The sequence below is a fragment of the Pseudorasbora parva genome, chromosome 1 (genome assembly GCF_024679245.1).
Source record: "Pseudorasbora parva isolate DD20220531a chromosome 1, ASM2467924v1, whole genome shotgun sequence".
In the NCBI taxonomy this organism is placed as follows: Eukaryota; Metazoa; Chordata; class Actinopteri; order Cypriniformes; family Gobionidae; genus Pseudorasbora; species Pseudorasbora parva.
The window spans coordinates 41,446,166-41,462,673 of NC_090172.1; the positions used below are offsets into that span (position 1 = coordinate 41,446,166).

The following is a 16,508-nucleotide window of genomic DNA, read 5'->3' on the forward strand; positions in this document are numbered from 1 at the left end:
GACAGACAGACAGACAGACACTCACACGTTTTTTTGAAATGTGGAGACATTCCATAAGCGTAATGGTTATACTGTACAAACTGTATTTTCTATCCCCCTACACTGCCCCTGCCCCTAAACCTGCACATCACACACACACACACACACACACACACACACACACACACACACACACACACACACACACACACAGAGGAAATATTCAGCATTTTTACTTTCTCAAAAAACTCATCCTATATGATTTATAAGCCTTTTTTTAAAAAAAGTGGGGACATAATGTCCTCATATATCACCCTCTCCTTGTAATAACTGTCATACCCATGTCATTATACACATTTGTCTGATATTTCACAAAAACAAACACACACACACAAAGACACAATCATTTTGGAGTGTGTGGAGTTAAAGCTCTAGTCTAGGAGGAGTTAAGTCACAAATTTGAGTCAGAAAAATGATAATAAAAGTTTATTAGGATTTCACTCACCCAAGCCAACTTAATAACTGGTAGGTCTGTCGCTATTGGTCTGTCGTCAGTTGTTGTTACTTCCGGAGCCTGTTGCACTTTATTGACTCTGCAAGAGTTGCGCTGGCCAATAAAATTCGTCTTTATTAACAGGTCAGAAAGCCCGGCGTTTCTAGGACAACGACTCATAAACAAATGAGCGTGGCCTTTTCCACTTTGTTTGGATAGAAACAAAAGCATTTATATCGCAAAGTCGACGGAGCTGTCGAGCACACCTGAGGAATGGTAAATATGACGCATATTTTAACAGTAAAAAAGCCATGACCAGTCTGTTTTAACAAACGATTCGCTAGTAACTTACAGACGATGCGCGAATCAAGATGACAGCGAAGTTGTATTGTAGAACTCATAACTTCAGTGACCGTGTCTTTGCAGTCTTTCATGAGGCGCAACATCTCTAACAACCACCATCAAAAGATCACCCTTGATTACCGCAAACAGGAGGAAATGCGTGAAGATCAAACCAAACGCATCGCCAAAGAGCGGCAGCTGCAAGCCAACCTCCAGTGCGAAGAGAGAGTCGAGAGAAAGCGCTTCCTGCGCAAAATGCAAGATGAAGAGTATGGCAAGCAAATCGAGGAATCACTTCTCAAGGTTGGTTTTATAAAATACTACTAGCCATCTTTAAGCTAAAAAAGTTTTGGTCTCGACTCGGTGTTGCTTGCTTGGATCTCCATTAGCTCAGCTGTGCTCTAACGTTATGCTATGGCACTGCCAGTCTTCATGTGACGTGCAAAGGCTACAACATTAATATAAAAAAAAAACATACATTTAAAAAATATTACTAATTTTAAACATCACTTGCATCACATTTTGAATCAACACATTTCTCATATTTAACAAATGTGTGTCCACAGTGTGTAATTAAACAACCAGCCGGTAAAACAATTCAAACAATAAGTTACTTTTTTTTGCAATCCCCATCAATCTCTTATAATGCACTGTAGTGGAAACCCTACCCATGATATGACTGTTGCTCTGCCCTTTTAGCATAGCATCTGAGTACACTCTGATTGTATTTCATTTTTGAAGGAAATGTGCTGAAAAATGTCGGTAAACAGTTATATATTTGTGCAAATAATTGTATGCATGACTGCTTCACCAACAAGGGTCAGCACATCTGGATTTGCGGAAAAGTTGTTTCTGAACTTAAAGGATGGGTGAATTCCAACACTTTGTGCTCTAACTTCACACCCAGAACAAGGATAGCACATATTAGCATATTTTGTTAATGTGTGCAAATTTCCTTTCTAAATGAGCTTTCTAGTATGGCTAATATGACTAAATTTACTATAGTTTGTATTCACAGAGACTAGAGCTATGTGGTTGGTTTTATCCTGAAAATGCTATCACATAGTCTGCATAATTCATATATGACATTTAATCCAGGCTAATTATCTGGGGACCTCTGGTGATTTGTAATAATTGCAGAGAATGTCTGTAATCTTAATCCTGTGCGAATTGGCCATGTCTGTAATTAGTAAAGTAAAAATTCCTCTGCAAATTACCTACCATATTTCTCAGAACATAGATAATAGTAGCCCCGGGCGAATCGGCATCTCTGTGATTTGGCCAGGATTAGGCAGATCGTATATAATTTTTGCAAGGTTTTTGTTTCGTTTTTGCACTGATTATACTTTCACTTTAGAATGAGTACCAGTGTGAGAGCAAATTGCTTGAATGGTGTGTTTAATATTAATATCAATACTATTCTTAATGAGAAACATAACAACAGAACAGTACAATGACAAGCTCGCTTAAATGGGCGCTTTTACATTTAGCTTTGAAGCTGAATCTTCTGCCATATATTGTCTGTTTCTTACTCGCGATGGATGAAATCTGACTCCTGCCGCTGGTCTGTGCTCAGTTCAGATTAAAATTTTAGCATCTGTTCTCTAACTGAACAAAATTATTTGTATTAGCCTACGATAAAATAATCAAAAAGATATCGATACATATGACTGTTTATGATTTTATACTGCTATATCTATAATGGAAAAATGTGTGAAGTAATTTCTAAATCACAGAGGTCCCTTGATAGTAATCCCGTGCCAAAATCACCCCACCAAAAAAAGCCAGTTATTTATATATTTTGTAATAGTATGTAAGTAGGTAATATCAGTTTACATTTTCAAACATTTATTTTGCCAATAATTGTAATAAGATTTTTGTGTGCAAAAGGAGTTTGATCCACATAGAGATCTAATCTCACCATCTTCAAGTGTGTCTGTGATTACATGAAGAAACTGAAAAACCTGAGACGAAATCCACAAGAACTGCGACAACATCTCCAAGACTAATGAATAAACCCTCCTGCAAAGCTCCCTGAAAAACTATGAGCAAGTGTACCAGGACAAAAGCTGTTTAAAACACAAAGGGTGGTCACGCCAAACACTGATTTGATTTAGTTATTAGGATTTAATTGATAAACGAAATCTATTTATGACATTATTTTTGAAAGCATTCTTACTTAACAGCATTTTTACACAACTGTCTAAAACTGTTCATAGCACTGTAGCTTTGCAGGAGGGTTTCTTCAAGCGTCTTGGAGATGTTGCAGTTTTTGTGGATTTTGTCTCAGTTTTTTCAGTTTCTTCATGTAGTCACAGACGGACTCGATGATGGTGAGATTAGATCTCCTTGTGGATCAAAGAGCTGTTGTCTGACTCCTTCTGCATACAAAAATCTCACTGGAATGGATTATTACAATTAATGGCAAAATATAAATATAAAAATAAACTGATATTACCTACTGACGCACTACTGCAAAACATAACTGGCTTAAAAATATTTTTTTGGGGTGAAAATGCTAACGTGCCTAAGACATTTGCACAGTATTTTTTTATATATAATGACTCTCAAAATGTATGTTTTTAGGCAGAAGAGGACAAACTGTTCAGAGAGAGACGGCTTGAACAAGAAGAGAGGATGGCCAAGGAGCTGGCGAGAATTAATAATGAGAAACTCAGAGATGAGAAGATGAGGCAGTACATTAAAGAGAACAGGTAACAGACCAGAGTTTAATGGCGTTCCATAGCACCGCATATTATTTTTAAAGGGTTTGTAATGTATGTTTGTATGTGTTTTATTGGCAGTGTTGAGCTTCGAGAGCTAGAGCTAAAGCTCAAGTCTGCTTACCTGAACAGAGAACGGGCAGCACAGATGGCAGAAAAGGAGGCCATGCGATATGAGACAGTAGTGAGTGTGAATTCCAAAGGTGTCTTGCATTTGGTCATCAATTTTGTTGGTTTGCTTATTGTGAATTTACATATTACTAGCGTCAAGAGGCTGCTGTTGCCCGTAAGATGAAAGACGAGCATGAGCGTGCAGAGATGGAGAAGGAGATGCAGGAGCAGAAGAAGTTTGAGGAGGTGGTGCGCTACCAGCAAGAACTTGAGCGGCAGCTTGAGGAGAAGGAGCGCAAGAGGCTGGAAGCCTATGACGAGTTTCTTAAAGAGAAACTCATGGTGGACGAAATAGTGCGAAAGATCAATGAGGAAGATCAGATGTGAGTGTGTTCTTTTTCCTTAAGATTTGTTGAAATTCTGGAGCTAACATACTATTTCACAGCATCTGTTTTAAATGAGTTGGTAAGATGGATCTAGGATGTTTGAAACTTAATTTACAGGGAGCTTCAGTTGCGACTCGAGAAGGTGACTACCACTCAGAGATACATTGAAGATTTTAAAAAGCAGCAAGCAGAGTGGAGACGTATGGAGCGAGAAAAGGTGGAAGCAGAGAACAGGCGCATCATTGAGTTTGCCCAATACCAGCAAAAGAAGGAGGAGGACAGGATGGCCAAAATTAGAGAGCGAGAACAGGCGAAAGAAACCCTCCACAAAATGGTACATGACAGCTTACCCTCTGGACCTTCTAGTACAGGCGAGTAATTAAGATTCAAATACTAATGTGTTCTTTCTTTCCTTCTGTTTTAGCTCTCTGAGCAGATTGAGATGGAAAAAAGACAGCGTGAGAAAATGGAGCGTGTCCGTGAGGAACTCTACTTGGAAGAGCAAGCTGAGGCTGCAAGACAACAAGAAATTGTGAGAACTGTTTTACTACATCACACCTTACTAGATGCTTTTTATGTAGTTTCTAAAGAAGACAAAGGACATAGGTTTTATGTTTCCTGGGGTGCATTTACAGTATATTGTTAGTAAGATTTTTACATCATAAAATGTCATAAATTAGAAATAAAGGGCAATTTTCTATTCTGATTTTAGCCCAATGGCTTTAACATTCTGTTTGAAGGTTTGCTGTGAGACTTAAGTGGAAACACCCACTGCTGTGATTGGCTAACATTTTTGTATATGAAAAGTCTTTTTTTTATTACATGTGAAACCCTCTCGAATACTTTTACTACTTTTTTACTTTTACAGCTGTTCGAGATTAACAAATCGTAAAAGGTTTTGATTTTTTGCATTATATTTTTAAATAAATTAAGCGTAGTTGTCTTGCGCTGGAGGCGGTCATATGCAAACGACTGGTGCTAGGTGATGTCACCTTGCCCCATAGGATCCACAATGAGCCGGATTTGGAGCTTAAATAAATAACTGCTTTGTTTATAATGGGGAGGATGGCTTAAAGCAGGGGTCTCAAACTCAATTTTGATGGGAGCCGCTGGAGGTAGACTCTGGGTCAGGCTGGGCCGCATCAAGTATTCAACAAGAGCACAACTGATTCAATCTTCTCAATTGTTATTATTAACAGTTCTTCAACATTAAAGGTGCCCTAGAATGATTTGAAACAAAATGTTAAATTGTTCTCTGATATCTACATAGAGGGTATGTGGCTTATTTAAGGGGAAAAAATGTCCAGATACAGTTTTACATGTCCATTTACAACCCTATAAATTGTCCCTAGGATGTAATGCTCTGTTTTTGCCTTATTTGGAAGAGTCATGAATATTAATGTTGAGCTCTGCTCTGATTGGCTTTTTTCAGCAGTTCAGTAAAGCGGCTCGTGAGTCCTGACCGTCCTGACAGAACACAGACCGACTGAATGACACTTTTAAGCAAAACATCTCAAATGAGATTGATAAAATGCAGCTTACTTGTTTATTGGTGTTTTCAGATCATTCGCGCGAGAAAGAGCTTGTGTTCATGCGGTTGCCAGATTTCAGTAATTAAATCCCCCAAACAGAGCTTTTCTGTGGAAAAAAACCTGTATGAATCCGGTGTTTTACCTAAACATGTCCAATCTGGCAACCATATGCATGTGGGCTCTCTCGCGCGCACGGATTACCTGAAAACACCAATAAACAAGTAAGGCTGCATTTTATCAATCTCCATTTGAGATGTTTTGCTTAAAAGTGTCATTCAGTCGGTCTGTGTTCTGTCAGGACTCACGAGCCGCTTTACTGAACTGCTGAAATAAGCCAATCAGAGCAGAGCTCAACATTAATATTCATGACTCTTCTATGAGATGTTCTTCTTAAAGTGTGTTGTTCAGCCTACATTTTAGACTTTTCTTTTTTTGTCAACGATATTGCATGTTTACATAAAGTTAGTCACAATGTAGGCTAACGTTACGCAGTGGCTGTGACGTAGCCTAATCTGAAATACCAATAAGCAAAAACATCGGAAACACCATACTTCAGTTCTCAAAAATATAAATAACTTATATTTTTACAAAATAACTTGCCTTGTCAAATGACTATCGTTTTAACTTATATGGTGGAAAAGGTGACATTTGCAAGAAGTATCGATCTCAGCAAAGTATCTACGGTTGTATTTTGTAATACAAAATAATATTAACTTGTCATTTGACACACTATTTAGTTTGGTATGGTACTTGATGTTTCCTATTGTTACTGTACTAGCATCTTGCGTCATCTAGACAATGCTGTCTCTCTAAGAAACTTTCAATTTAATCAGAAATTGTTTAAACAGTCAATAAGTGGAAAAAAATCGCCACTTACTGCTTGCAGGATAGTTGCCACTTTCTTCAGTTTAAGGCGCTGAGCGAGGCTTGCTTGAAATGGCAAGGCAAGGCAAGTTTATTTGTATAGCACATTTCATACCCAATGGCAATTCAAAGTGCTTTACATAGAAATTAATTAAAATAGTGGTAACATATGCATGAGAAAAAAGAATACCATGTGGATGAATAAAACATTTAAAACAAGCATAGTTAAAACAGTTGTAAAGATAATAATAATTAATAAATAATAATAATAATACAAAATGTTTAGATAAAAATAAAATGGTCAGATCCACAATAATGGTCTGATATAAAAATAAAACATTCTTCAGTTTACAGCCTACATACATGTACCATCTTTATTAGAACACATCTCCTTTCTTTCTTTCTCAAACACGTTCATAACATCCATTTTAATCACTATTCTCTGATTTTTACTCAGGAACCTTCTTGTTAAACCCATTCTCACTCATCATACCCTCCACAGATTTACACATACTCAAACCTTATTGTCAAACTTACTATTTCCATCAAACCCAGTTTTCACTCATCATATTTAACTCAAATGAACATATAAAATAACAATAACCAAAGATAAGAACAAAGGTAAACTAAAACAATTATAAAAAGAATAAAGAGATAAGATAGGGCGCAATCAGTTAGACGTACAGTGGCACAGTGCTCATTCATTAAATGCACATTTAAACAGATGTGTTTTGAGTCTGGATTTGAATGTGGCTACTGTTGGAGCATATTTGATCTGTTCAGGAAGCTGGTTCCAACTGCGGTTGGCATAATAGCTAAAAGCAGACTCTCCTTGCTTTGAGTGAACTCTTGGTATTTCTAACTGATTTGATCCTGCTGATCTGAGTGATCTTTTGGGTTTGTATTTAATCAGCATATCTGCGATGTATTGAGGTCCTAGGTCATTGAGTGATTTATAAACAAGTAGTAGTATTTTAAAATCGATCCTAGATGTAACTGGAAGCCAGTGTAAAGACCTGAGAACTGGTGTGATATGGTCATATTTTCTGGTTCTACTCACAATCCTGGCAGCAGCGTTCTGTATGAGCTGCAGCTGTCTAATGGTCTTTTTGGGAAGGCCATTACAATAGTCCACCCTACTGGTGATGAAAGCATGAACCAGTTTCTCTAAGTCTTGCCTGGAAACAAAGCATCTAATTCTTGCAATATTTTTCAGATGATAGTATGCTGATTTAGTTATTGCTTTGACAGGACTACTGAAGCTCAGGTCTGACTCTAAAATCACTCCAAGATTCCTGACTTGATTTTTTGTTATCAGGCCTTTAGCCTCAAGATATGCGTTCACCTTGAGAATTTCATCTTTATTTCCAAATGTAGTGATTTCGGTTTTGTCTTTGTTTAACTGAAGATAGTTTTGGCACATCCAGTTGTTAACTTCATCAATGCATTTGCACAGGGAGTCAATGGGGCTGTAGTCATTAGGTGACAGTGCTAAGTAGAGCTGGGTGTCATCAGCATAGCTGTGGTAAGCAATATTATTCTTTTTCATTATTTGGCTCAGTGGCAGCATATACAGGTTAAACAGGAGTGGTGCAAGAATTGACCCTTGTGGGACTCCGCATGTCATGGATGTCCACTCAGACTTATGGTCTCCTATACTCACATAATAACCTCTCCCTTCTAAGTATGACCTGAACCATTTGAGGACTTTCCCAGAAAGCCTGACCCAGTTTTCCAGCCTGTCTAGAAGTATGTTGTGGTCAACAGTGTCGAATGCGGCACTGAGATCCAGTTGTACTACAATTGATGTTTTGCCTTTATCAGTATTTAAGCGAATATCATTTATAATCTTTATGAGCGCTGTCTCTGTGCTGTGATGCGGACAAAAACCAGATTGAAAATTGTCAAAGTATACAAATGGGCCAAACAAACGAACGATCTTGAATTAAATTGTTGTGGTATCGGATTATAAACATCAACCATGACTGTTGACATTTTTTTTTATCTGTGGGAAGGGTAGAATTCAAGTCCTCAAGTCTCCTAAACAGCCTGGAACATGAAGTGTGTCCATGCGAGCAGCTTGTTTACCTGCAGTCCCGATGATTCGCTCCATTTCCGCCTGACAATGAACATGTTTGGACAGATGCAAATGTTGGGGCGTGCATATAAATGATCCCCAACGCTTGCGTCACGGTTGGGTTTATGTTGAGAAGCACTTTTTTTGGATTCACGAGATTCACATAAGAAGTAGGAGGCAATGATGTTTGAGACTCACAGTATGTGATGTCCACATACTAAACTCTTATTATTTCGCTATGGCAAGGTTAATTCAATTTTTCATTCTAGGGTACCTTTAATATTTCTTTAACTGTTCCTCTGAATTTGAACATTCCTTTCTGAACATGAATGGTTCATATAGGATTTTCTTGTCTACTCGGTTTTATTTTGTTCAAATATAGCCTAGAAATTAAATCATTATGTAATACTGAAATAAAAAATGTTTTTATTTTTATTTAAAATAATAGACTAATTCAAAAGCAAGGCCAAAACCAGGTCAAACAGAACGTCGAATGAAATTTTAGGTCTAATTTTAGTTGGGAAATAATCTATTTTGGACTATTTGCAAACAATATTTGCATTAATTTGCTTCAAATATATTATAAGTCCCGAGATTCTTTGAGTGAGTGAATAAATGTGTACATCCGCTGCTCTTATTTTGAGTTCCTCAGTGGTCTAGCGCCGTTTCACACATACTCCATCTGCAGTGCGTGTGCGGTGCGTATTTATTTTCCGTGCCCATGTAAACGGATTACAGCTTTCAAACTGAACGCAGATGCGGTCCGTCAGTCCGTTCCAGGAGCGTTGCGTCTGCAGCAGTGCGCCGATTGTTTTCGTACCGAGTCTTTTTGCTGTGCTGCACTGCTGCTTTAAAGTGATAGAACATTGTTCGCATTAAAATAAACATGTACTGACGCGAAAATCTAGTAATTTCACCACAGATGCATATAATTTAAAATATACTCTTGTTTCAAAGTCAGCACGTGGCTTTTTTCTCAATTAAAGCAAGGACACGACACCTTACTGGCATTTAGGTAGAAAAAAGTGTCTTAATGGATAGCACTCGCCCTTTCTTGGAGGTGAAAAAAAAAGTTCTTTATGACCTGCAGGATTTCTTTTAAAAGGCTTTAAAAACTAAAGAAAAGACAATAGTGCTGTTTTTGAATAGCCTATTGTAAATTTCTAATTTAAAATGTTTGAGATTTTAGGCTATAACCTATGTTTATATGTTTTGCCACTTGTGTGAGCTAAATCTAAAGTACTAGGCTATATAAATATGAATTAATGAATTTAATAAAATGTTGTTTAAATGTAGTAGGCTACGTTAACCTGACTTTTATGAAAGAGTAAACAAAGAGAATTGCAATTCTGTCGAGCCATGTTCAGTAACAACTTTTGGATTTTAAATAAAAAATAATGAATAAATGCTGTGTTTGTGGTATGCAGCCGCGGATCAGTTGCGGACTGCAAACGCAGCATATGTGAACGCACAATAAGGCGTGCGGCTCCTGTACCACATACGCAACACAACACGCACCGCACACGCACTGCAGACGGAGTATGTGTGAAATGGGCGTAATAGTAGACTTTTAGTAAATCGTCTCAAATGTTCCAATCGTCTCAAATGTTCCAATCGTCTCAAATGTTTTTAAGAGTTCTAATCCGCTCTCATATTGTTTTCTTCTTCATTAAAATGTTCATCAAAGATTGTATATTATGATCGTTGACACATTGCATTTTTTGTGCATTTGTATGTGTGCATTATTTTTGTGATTTCACTGGAAAGAATAGTCTCTCTCCGCAACGGTATAAAGCGATAGATTGACACGCTCACGTGTGTGTGTGAACTGCTCGTGCCAAAAGAGAATGTTGATCGGCCATCTGAGCGCTGTTAGACCACATTCATTTCGACTGTCTGATCAAACCGTTTATACACGGGGCAACTTTTTGAGCAATGTTGCCGGGCAATGTTGCTGAAAGATGTTGCTTCGGCACTTTCCCATTGAAGAAATGTGTTTTCCATTCTCAATGGGAAAATGCCCATGCGCTTAGCAAAATTGTCCGGCAACATTGCTCAAAAAGTTGCCCCGTGTATCATAGGCATCAGCCTCTGTTCCTTGCTGACAATCTGACAGTGTCAACCAATTATACTGCATGAGGGAGGGCCGAGCTAACTCTCTCACACACATGCGCGGCACACGCAACGACTCCGCAAAAAGATAATTTTACGAACAACTCAAGGGCCGCACTCATACTAAACTTTGATGTAAAGTAGGGAGCCACAAATTATCATCCTGCGGGCCTCGAGTTTGAGACTCCCTTAGTTCATAGCCTGATTCTCAATTCTAGTCAGAGTATGAGTCTGAAACTGCTCCATTGGGCTGTAATTATGGGACGTGTTTCAACCGAACCAGGAAAGACATCAATTGGATAGACCTACAACCAATCAGAGCAACAAAGCGAAGCATAATGTAGTCAAATGTCAACAGAACTCAACTGCACTGTTTTGCCAAGTCTGCGTTTTTTTCCGTGGGGTTGTTTTCTATGTCCGCAGATTGAAGCAACCTTAATTATGTGATATACCCAGGAATGCCAATTTTAGCAGGCAACCTTGCTAAAATAACGCATAGTAGATGGCAGGGGTTTTTTTTTGTAAAAACTTTACAACCCTATCTGCACGAGTGCTGGAATAAATGATCTTTGCCAGTGTTGTAAAAAAAAGAATTTAAGGATTCACAGTTACTTACCAACATGATCATCATTTCAGAGAGAAATAGTGAAGGTGAATGCATATACAAACAAGCTCTCCGTTTAGGATTTAAACAAATTCAATCCAAGGCAAGGGCCTTCGATGACGTGGATGATTAAGTTACTGTTTATCATCTGTCCATCATCGTCTAAAGCCCGCCCTGATGATTTCATTGGTCCGAACAGTTTCTGTTCAGGCATAATTACTCCTCTATGGATCAAGTACAGACCTAACTGCCCGAGCTCAAATGATGTGGACAGGGCTGAGATCGGCTGGCATCCAGGCTAGTTAGTTCACCTAAAAAAAAGAAAATACTTACCCTCATGTCTTTCAACACCCATACGACCGTTGTTCATCTTCGGAACACAAATGAAGATATTTTTGTTGAAATTCAATGGCTCAGAAAGGCCTCCATTGACACCCATGTCATTTCCTCTCTCAAGACCCATAAAAAGGACTAAAGACGTCGTTACAAAAAAGCCCATCTAACTACAGCGGCTCTACAATCATTTTATGAAGTGACAAGAATAGTTTTTGAGAGCAAAAAAAACCCAAATAACGACTTGTATAGTGTTGGCCGATTTCAAAACAAAGCTTCATGAAGCTTCGAAATGTTGTGAATCAGTGTCTCAAATCAGTGGTTTGGATTGCCAAAGTCATTTGATTTCAGCAGTTTGGCAGTTTTGAAACGCAATCCGAATCCTGAATCAATATGCTGATTCATAATGCTCCAAAGCTTCAGGAAGCAGTGTTTTGAAATTGGTCATCACTGTATATAAGTCGTTATTTAGTTGTTGTTGTTTTGTGCACAAAAAATATTCTCATCATAAAGCAAGTAATCAGACAAAGTTCATTACAATATGTAAGCAACATAACAGGAGAGACTGGGGCTTGTTTTCAATATGACGTCTCATACAATTATTGTTGAACCACTGTAGTGAGATTGACTTTGTAACGACGTCTTTAGTGCCTTTTTATGGGTCTTTTCTGGAGAGAAGAAATTACATTCCTGCCATTGGAGGTCTTTCTGAGCCATCAGATTTAAAAAACAATATCTTCATTTGTGTTCCAAAAATGAACCGAGGTCTTACGGGTGTCGAACGACATGAGGGTAAGTAATTAATGACAGAATTTTCATTTTTGGGTGAACTAACCCTTTAAGCTATGAAACTTGGTACAAAGACCTCTTGTATGTAAAAAGATCAAGGCAAATTTGGTTTCTCATGTCATAATCCCTTAATGTACTGAGAAATAATAATCAACTACATGTACTTAGGATTATGGTTGGTGATTTAGGGTTTGTTTCTTTCATCCACTTATGCACTGCATGTAACGTAAAAAGGACACTAAAATAAATTGTTACCATATACTGTTAATATTAAATCTTAATCATTTGTAATTCTTTTTAATGTATTATTTATTGATGTTTTTTTGCGAGGTTCACTAGCACAAATGTAAAACATTTACCATCTCTTTACCATCGTGTCACTCACAGGAAGAGATGGAGAAGAGGATCAGGCAGCGGTTGGAGCTGCAGCAGACACGTCAGGAGATGATGGCTTTCAAGCAGTTGCGTATACAAGCCGAGAAAGAGGAAGAGGAGGCCTTCAGACAGATGATGATGGCCAAGTTTGCAGAGGATGACCGAATTGAGCAGATGAATGCCCAGAAGCGTCGTATGAAACAGTTGGAACACAAACGAGCTGTGGAGAAGCTGCTGGAAGACAGGAGACAGCAGTATCTGGCTCAACAGGTAAGACTCAAACCCACAAATGAGCCTCAAAACATGCAAATGTGCAGCTCAGTCATTAGATCCTTCTGATTTAGACTATACTATTAACTGCTGATAATGTGCAATGAATGAATCTAAATATTCAACAGGAGAGGGAGGAAGAGGAGAGAGCAATGGAGCAGGAAAGAGAGGCTCAGCGTCGGAAGATCGTCGAAGAGGAGAGACAGAGGCTCCTAAAACAGCATGCAACAAAACTGCTGGGGTACCTACCAAAGGTGAGAACACCACACCATAGTACACAGACATATGTGGTTTGTTAGATTAATTATTTAGAGGATGTATTTATCACAACTCTTTTTCTTATTTTCCTTATTTTCTAGGGTATTTTCAAAGAAGATGACCTGGAGCACTTTGATGAGGATTTCAAGAACAATTTCAAACAACGACAGGTTGATCTTTTCTCAGATGAGGGCTGGGGAGATGATTAGCAGTAGGGTAATTCCTGTCATGATCACCACATGGCGCGCCTTTCAGAATTCCAATCTGTTAGTGCTGGTATACTTAAAGGGTTAGTTCACCCAAAAATTTTAATTCTGTCAATAATTACTTACCCTAATGTTGTTCGACACCTGTAAGACCTTTGTTCATCTTCGGAACACAAAGGAAGATGTTTTTGTTGAAATCCGATGGCTCAGAAAGGCCTTCATTGACACCAATGTTATTTCCTCTCTCAAGACCCATAAAAGGCACTAAAGACATCGTTAAAAAGTCCATCTCACCACATTGGCTCTACAATAAATTTATGAAGCGACAAGAATAGTTTTTGTGTGCAAGAAAAAAACAAAACTAAATAACGATTATATAGTGATGTGCCGATTTCAAAACAAAGTTTCAAACGTTATGAACCAGCGTATCAATTCATGATTCAGATCGCCAATGTCACATGATTTCAGCAGTATGACAATCGATCTAAATCATGAATCAATACGCTGGTTCATAACCGCTCAAAACTTTGTTTTGAAATCGGCACATCAATATATACGTTTGTTTTGTTTTCGCACAAAAACTATTCTCGTCACTTCATAAAATGATTGTAGAGCCACTAGTGAGATGGGCTTTGTAACATCTTTAGTGCCTTTTATGGGTCTTGAGAGAGGAAATGACATTGGTGTCAATGAAAGCCTTTCTGAGCCATCAGATTTTTAACAAAAATCTCTTTATTTGTGTTCCGAAGATGATGGATGTCTCATGGGTGTCGAACGACATGAGGGTGAGTGAATAATGAGAGAATTATCATTTTTGGGTGATTCTAACCCTTTAACAGTGCATTATGAACTGATAAGTGCATCTGCTACTTCCACAAACTACTGAAACAAATTTCATGCGTGACACACATTGAACTTTGTCTTGAATAAATATATACAGTATATTAAACTTGTTTTGTATAGTTTGTTAATCTAATGTCAAACTCATTAAGGCTGGTGATTTTGGTTTATGAAGAAAAATTTACCTCAAAGGATACTACCCATTAAACAGATGTGAAAATCTGAAACGTCTAAGATGAATTTATCACATTCTGTAAGTGTTCATACTGGGTATACTGTCTTGAATGAACTTTTAAAGGTAAATTTCACTTGGCAAAATGTTTCATGGTGATACAAACCATGTTCATGTCCATGTTGTTTGTTGACTTGTTTAACCTTTCTCAATCGTTAAAAAGAAAACAAGCATTTCCTTTCCTCTTAAATGTTTTTGTTGCTTGCTAAGAAAGAACTGGATGATGGTTGGCCGGCAGTATATCATACAAGCACGAATGTAATCAGCTGTGACTGCTCATGCACAGTCCAGTCTGTCACTGTCTCAACAGCAGTCAGTCATTCTGTTCAGTTAGTCCATTACATTGGTCTGGCTGCTGTCATGGTCATAAAATTCTTCAATCTAAGTGTTTGCTGTTATCCATACCTGCGTTGTGAAAATGTCAAGCCTCTCTTGATTCTACTCTTATTAAATTATGTCTAAGAAGGCTGTCACTGTTAGAAACATGCTAAAATGTAGGATTTAATCATAAAATGTCAATAAATTGATCCCACATACTTTAACGCAGCATTACTGTCATGATTAGTTGTTCATTTTTTATTCCAAGCCTAGCAAATTCTGTTTTATTAGATCACAGCGTACTCTTCTTACATACAACACCTGATAATAAAAGCTCCTGACCTCCCCACATAACACATCCCATTCTCTTAATAATAATCTAGAAATGACCTCAGAGTAATTGAGGCGTATACTGTAAAAAAAAAAAAAAAAAAAAAGAACAGCAAGTAACCCTTTTATGTGTCTTGCAGCTAATTTCCTGTCATACATCTTCAGCGTTTGATGTCAATACCACGCTAACATTGGTGAGTCAATAAGACAGTATGATTGTGGAAAGTTTCTTAGTTCTTAGATACAATGTCAGGTAAGGTTTTGAATGAGCATAAAATGGTTGGCTATTGTCAAATACCTACTGTTGAAAAGTTGTATTGTTGCAAGCAATAATTGTTTTTTCAAAAATGTTTTTGAAAGAAGTCCTTCTTTGATTATTAGATTAGAAATACAGTAAAAACAGTAATTTTAACAATTATTATTACATTAACTGTTAAATTTATATTGTTTTAGAAACCATTATACCATTAAGGATTCTTTGGTGAATAGAAAGTTGGTACAGTTTCACTTTGGTGAATAGTGTGTATGTATGTACAGTGGGGCAAAAAAATATTTAGTCAGCCACCAATTGTGCAAGTTCTCCCACTTAAAAAGATGAGAGAGGCCTGTAATTTTCATCATGGGTACATTACACACAAAAAATCTACAAAATCACATTGTCTGGTTTTTAAAGAATTTATTTGAAAATTATGGTGGAAAATAAGTATTTGGCCACCTACAAAAAGCAAGATTTCTGGCTCTTAAACCTGTAACTTCTTTAAGAGGCTCCTCTGTCCTCCAGTCGTTACCTGTATTAATGGCACCTGTTTGAAATCGTTATCAGTATAAAAGACATCTGTCCACAACGTCAAAGAGTCAGACTCCAAACTCCACTATGGCCAAGACCAAAGAGCTGTCAAAGGACACCAGAAACAAAATTGTAGACCTGCACCAGGCTGAGAAGACTGAATCGGCAATAGGTAAGCAGCTTGGTGTGAAGAATTCAACTGTGAGAGCAATTATTAAAAAATGGAAGCCATACAAAACCGCTGATAATCTTCCTTGATCTGGGGCTCAGCGCAAGATCTCCCCCTGTGGGGTCAAAATGATCACAAGAACGGAGAGCAAAAACCCCAGAACCACACGGGGGACCTCGATAACACACTACGCCACCAGGGACTCAAATCCTGCAGTGTCAGACGTGTCCCCCTTCTTAAGCCAGTACATGTCCAGGCCCGCCCGGGCAACGAAGGAGTGGCTTCGTAAGAAGCATTTCAAGGTCCTGGAGTCACCTAGCCAGTCTCCAGATCTCAACCCCATAGAAAATCTTTGGAGGGAGTGCAATATCTGTGTTG

The 16,508-nt window shown here is 37.9% G+C and overlaps 1 protein-coding gene across 1 annotated transcript; it reads left to right on the plus strand.

Moving 5' to 3' along the window:
- Positions 1-889: 889 nt before the first annotated feature.
- Positions 890-13,662, plus strand: mns1 (meiosis-specific nuclear structural 1). Its single transcript, XM_067440805.1, has 9 exons — positions 890-1,117; positions 3,401-3,528; positions 3,619-3,721; positions 3,802-4,031; positions 4,152-4,368; positions 4,459-4,566; positions 12,733-12,990; positions 13,119-13,244; positions 13,350-13,662. The coding sequence occupies exons 1-9, from the start codon at positions 905-907 to the stop codon at positions 13,455-13,457; spliced, it is 1,491 nt and encodes a 496-aa protein (XP_067296906.1). The 5' UTR covers positions 890-904; the 3' UTR covers positions 13,458-13,662.
- Positions 13,663-16,508: the final 2,846 nt, after the last annotated feature.

What these genes read in the sequence shown, in the direction of transcription:
- mns1 (XM_067440805.1), top strand. Translation starts at nt 905, where the DNA reads ATGAGGCGCAACATCTCTAACAACCACCATCAAAAGATCACCCTTGAT. An exon ending in CCATGCGATATGAGACAGTA is followed by an intron (nt 3,722 to 3,801) that starts GTGAGTGTGAAT and finishes ACATATTACTAG; the next exon opens with CGTCAAGAGGCTGCTGTTGC. An exon ending in AGCAGTATCTGGCTCAACAG is followed by an intron (nt 12,991 to 13,118) that starts GTAAGACTCAAA and finishes AATATTCAACAG; the next exon opens with GAGAGGGAGGAAGAGGAGAG.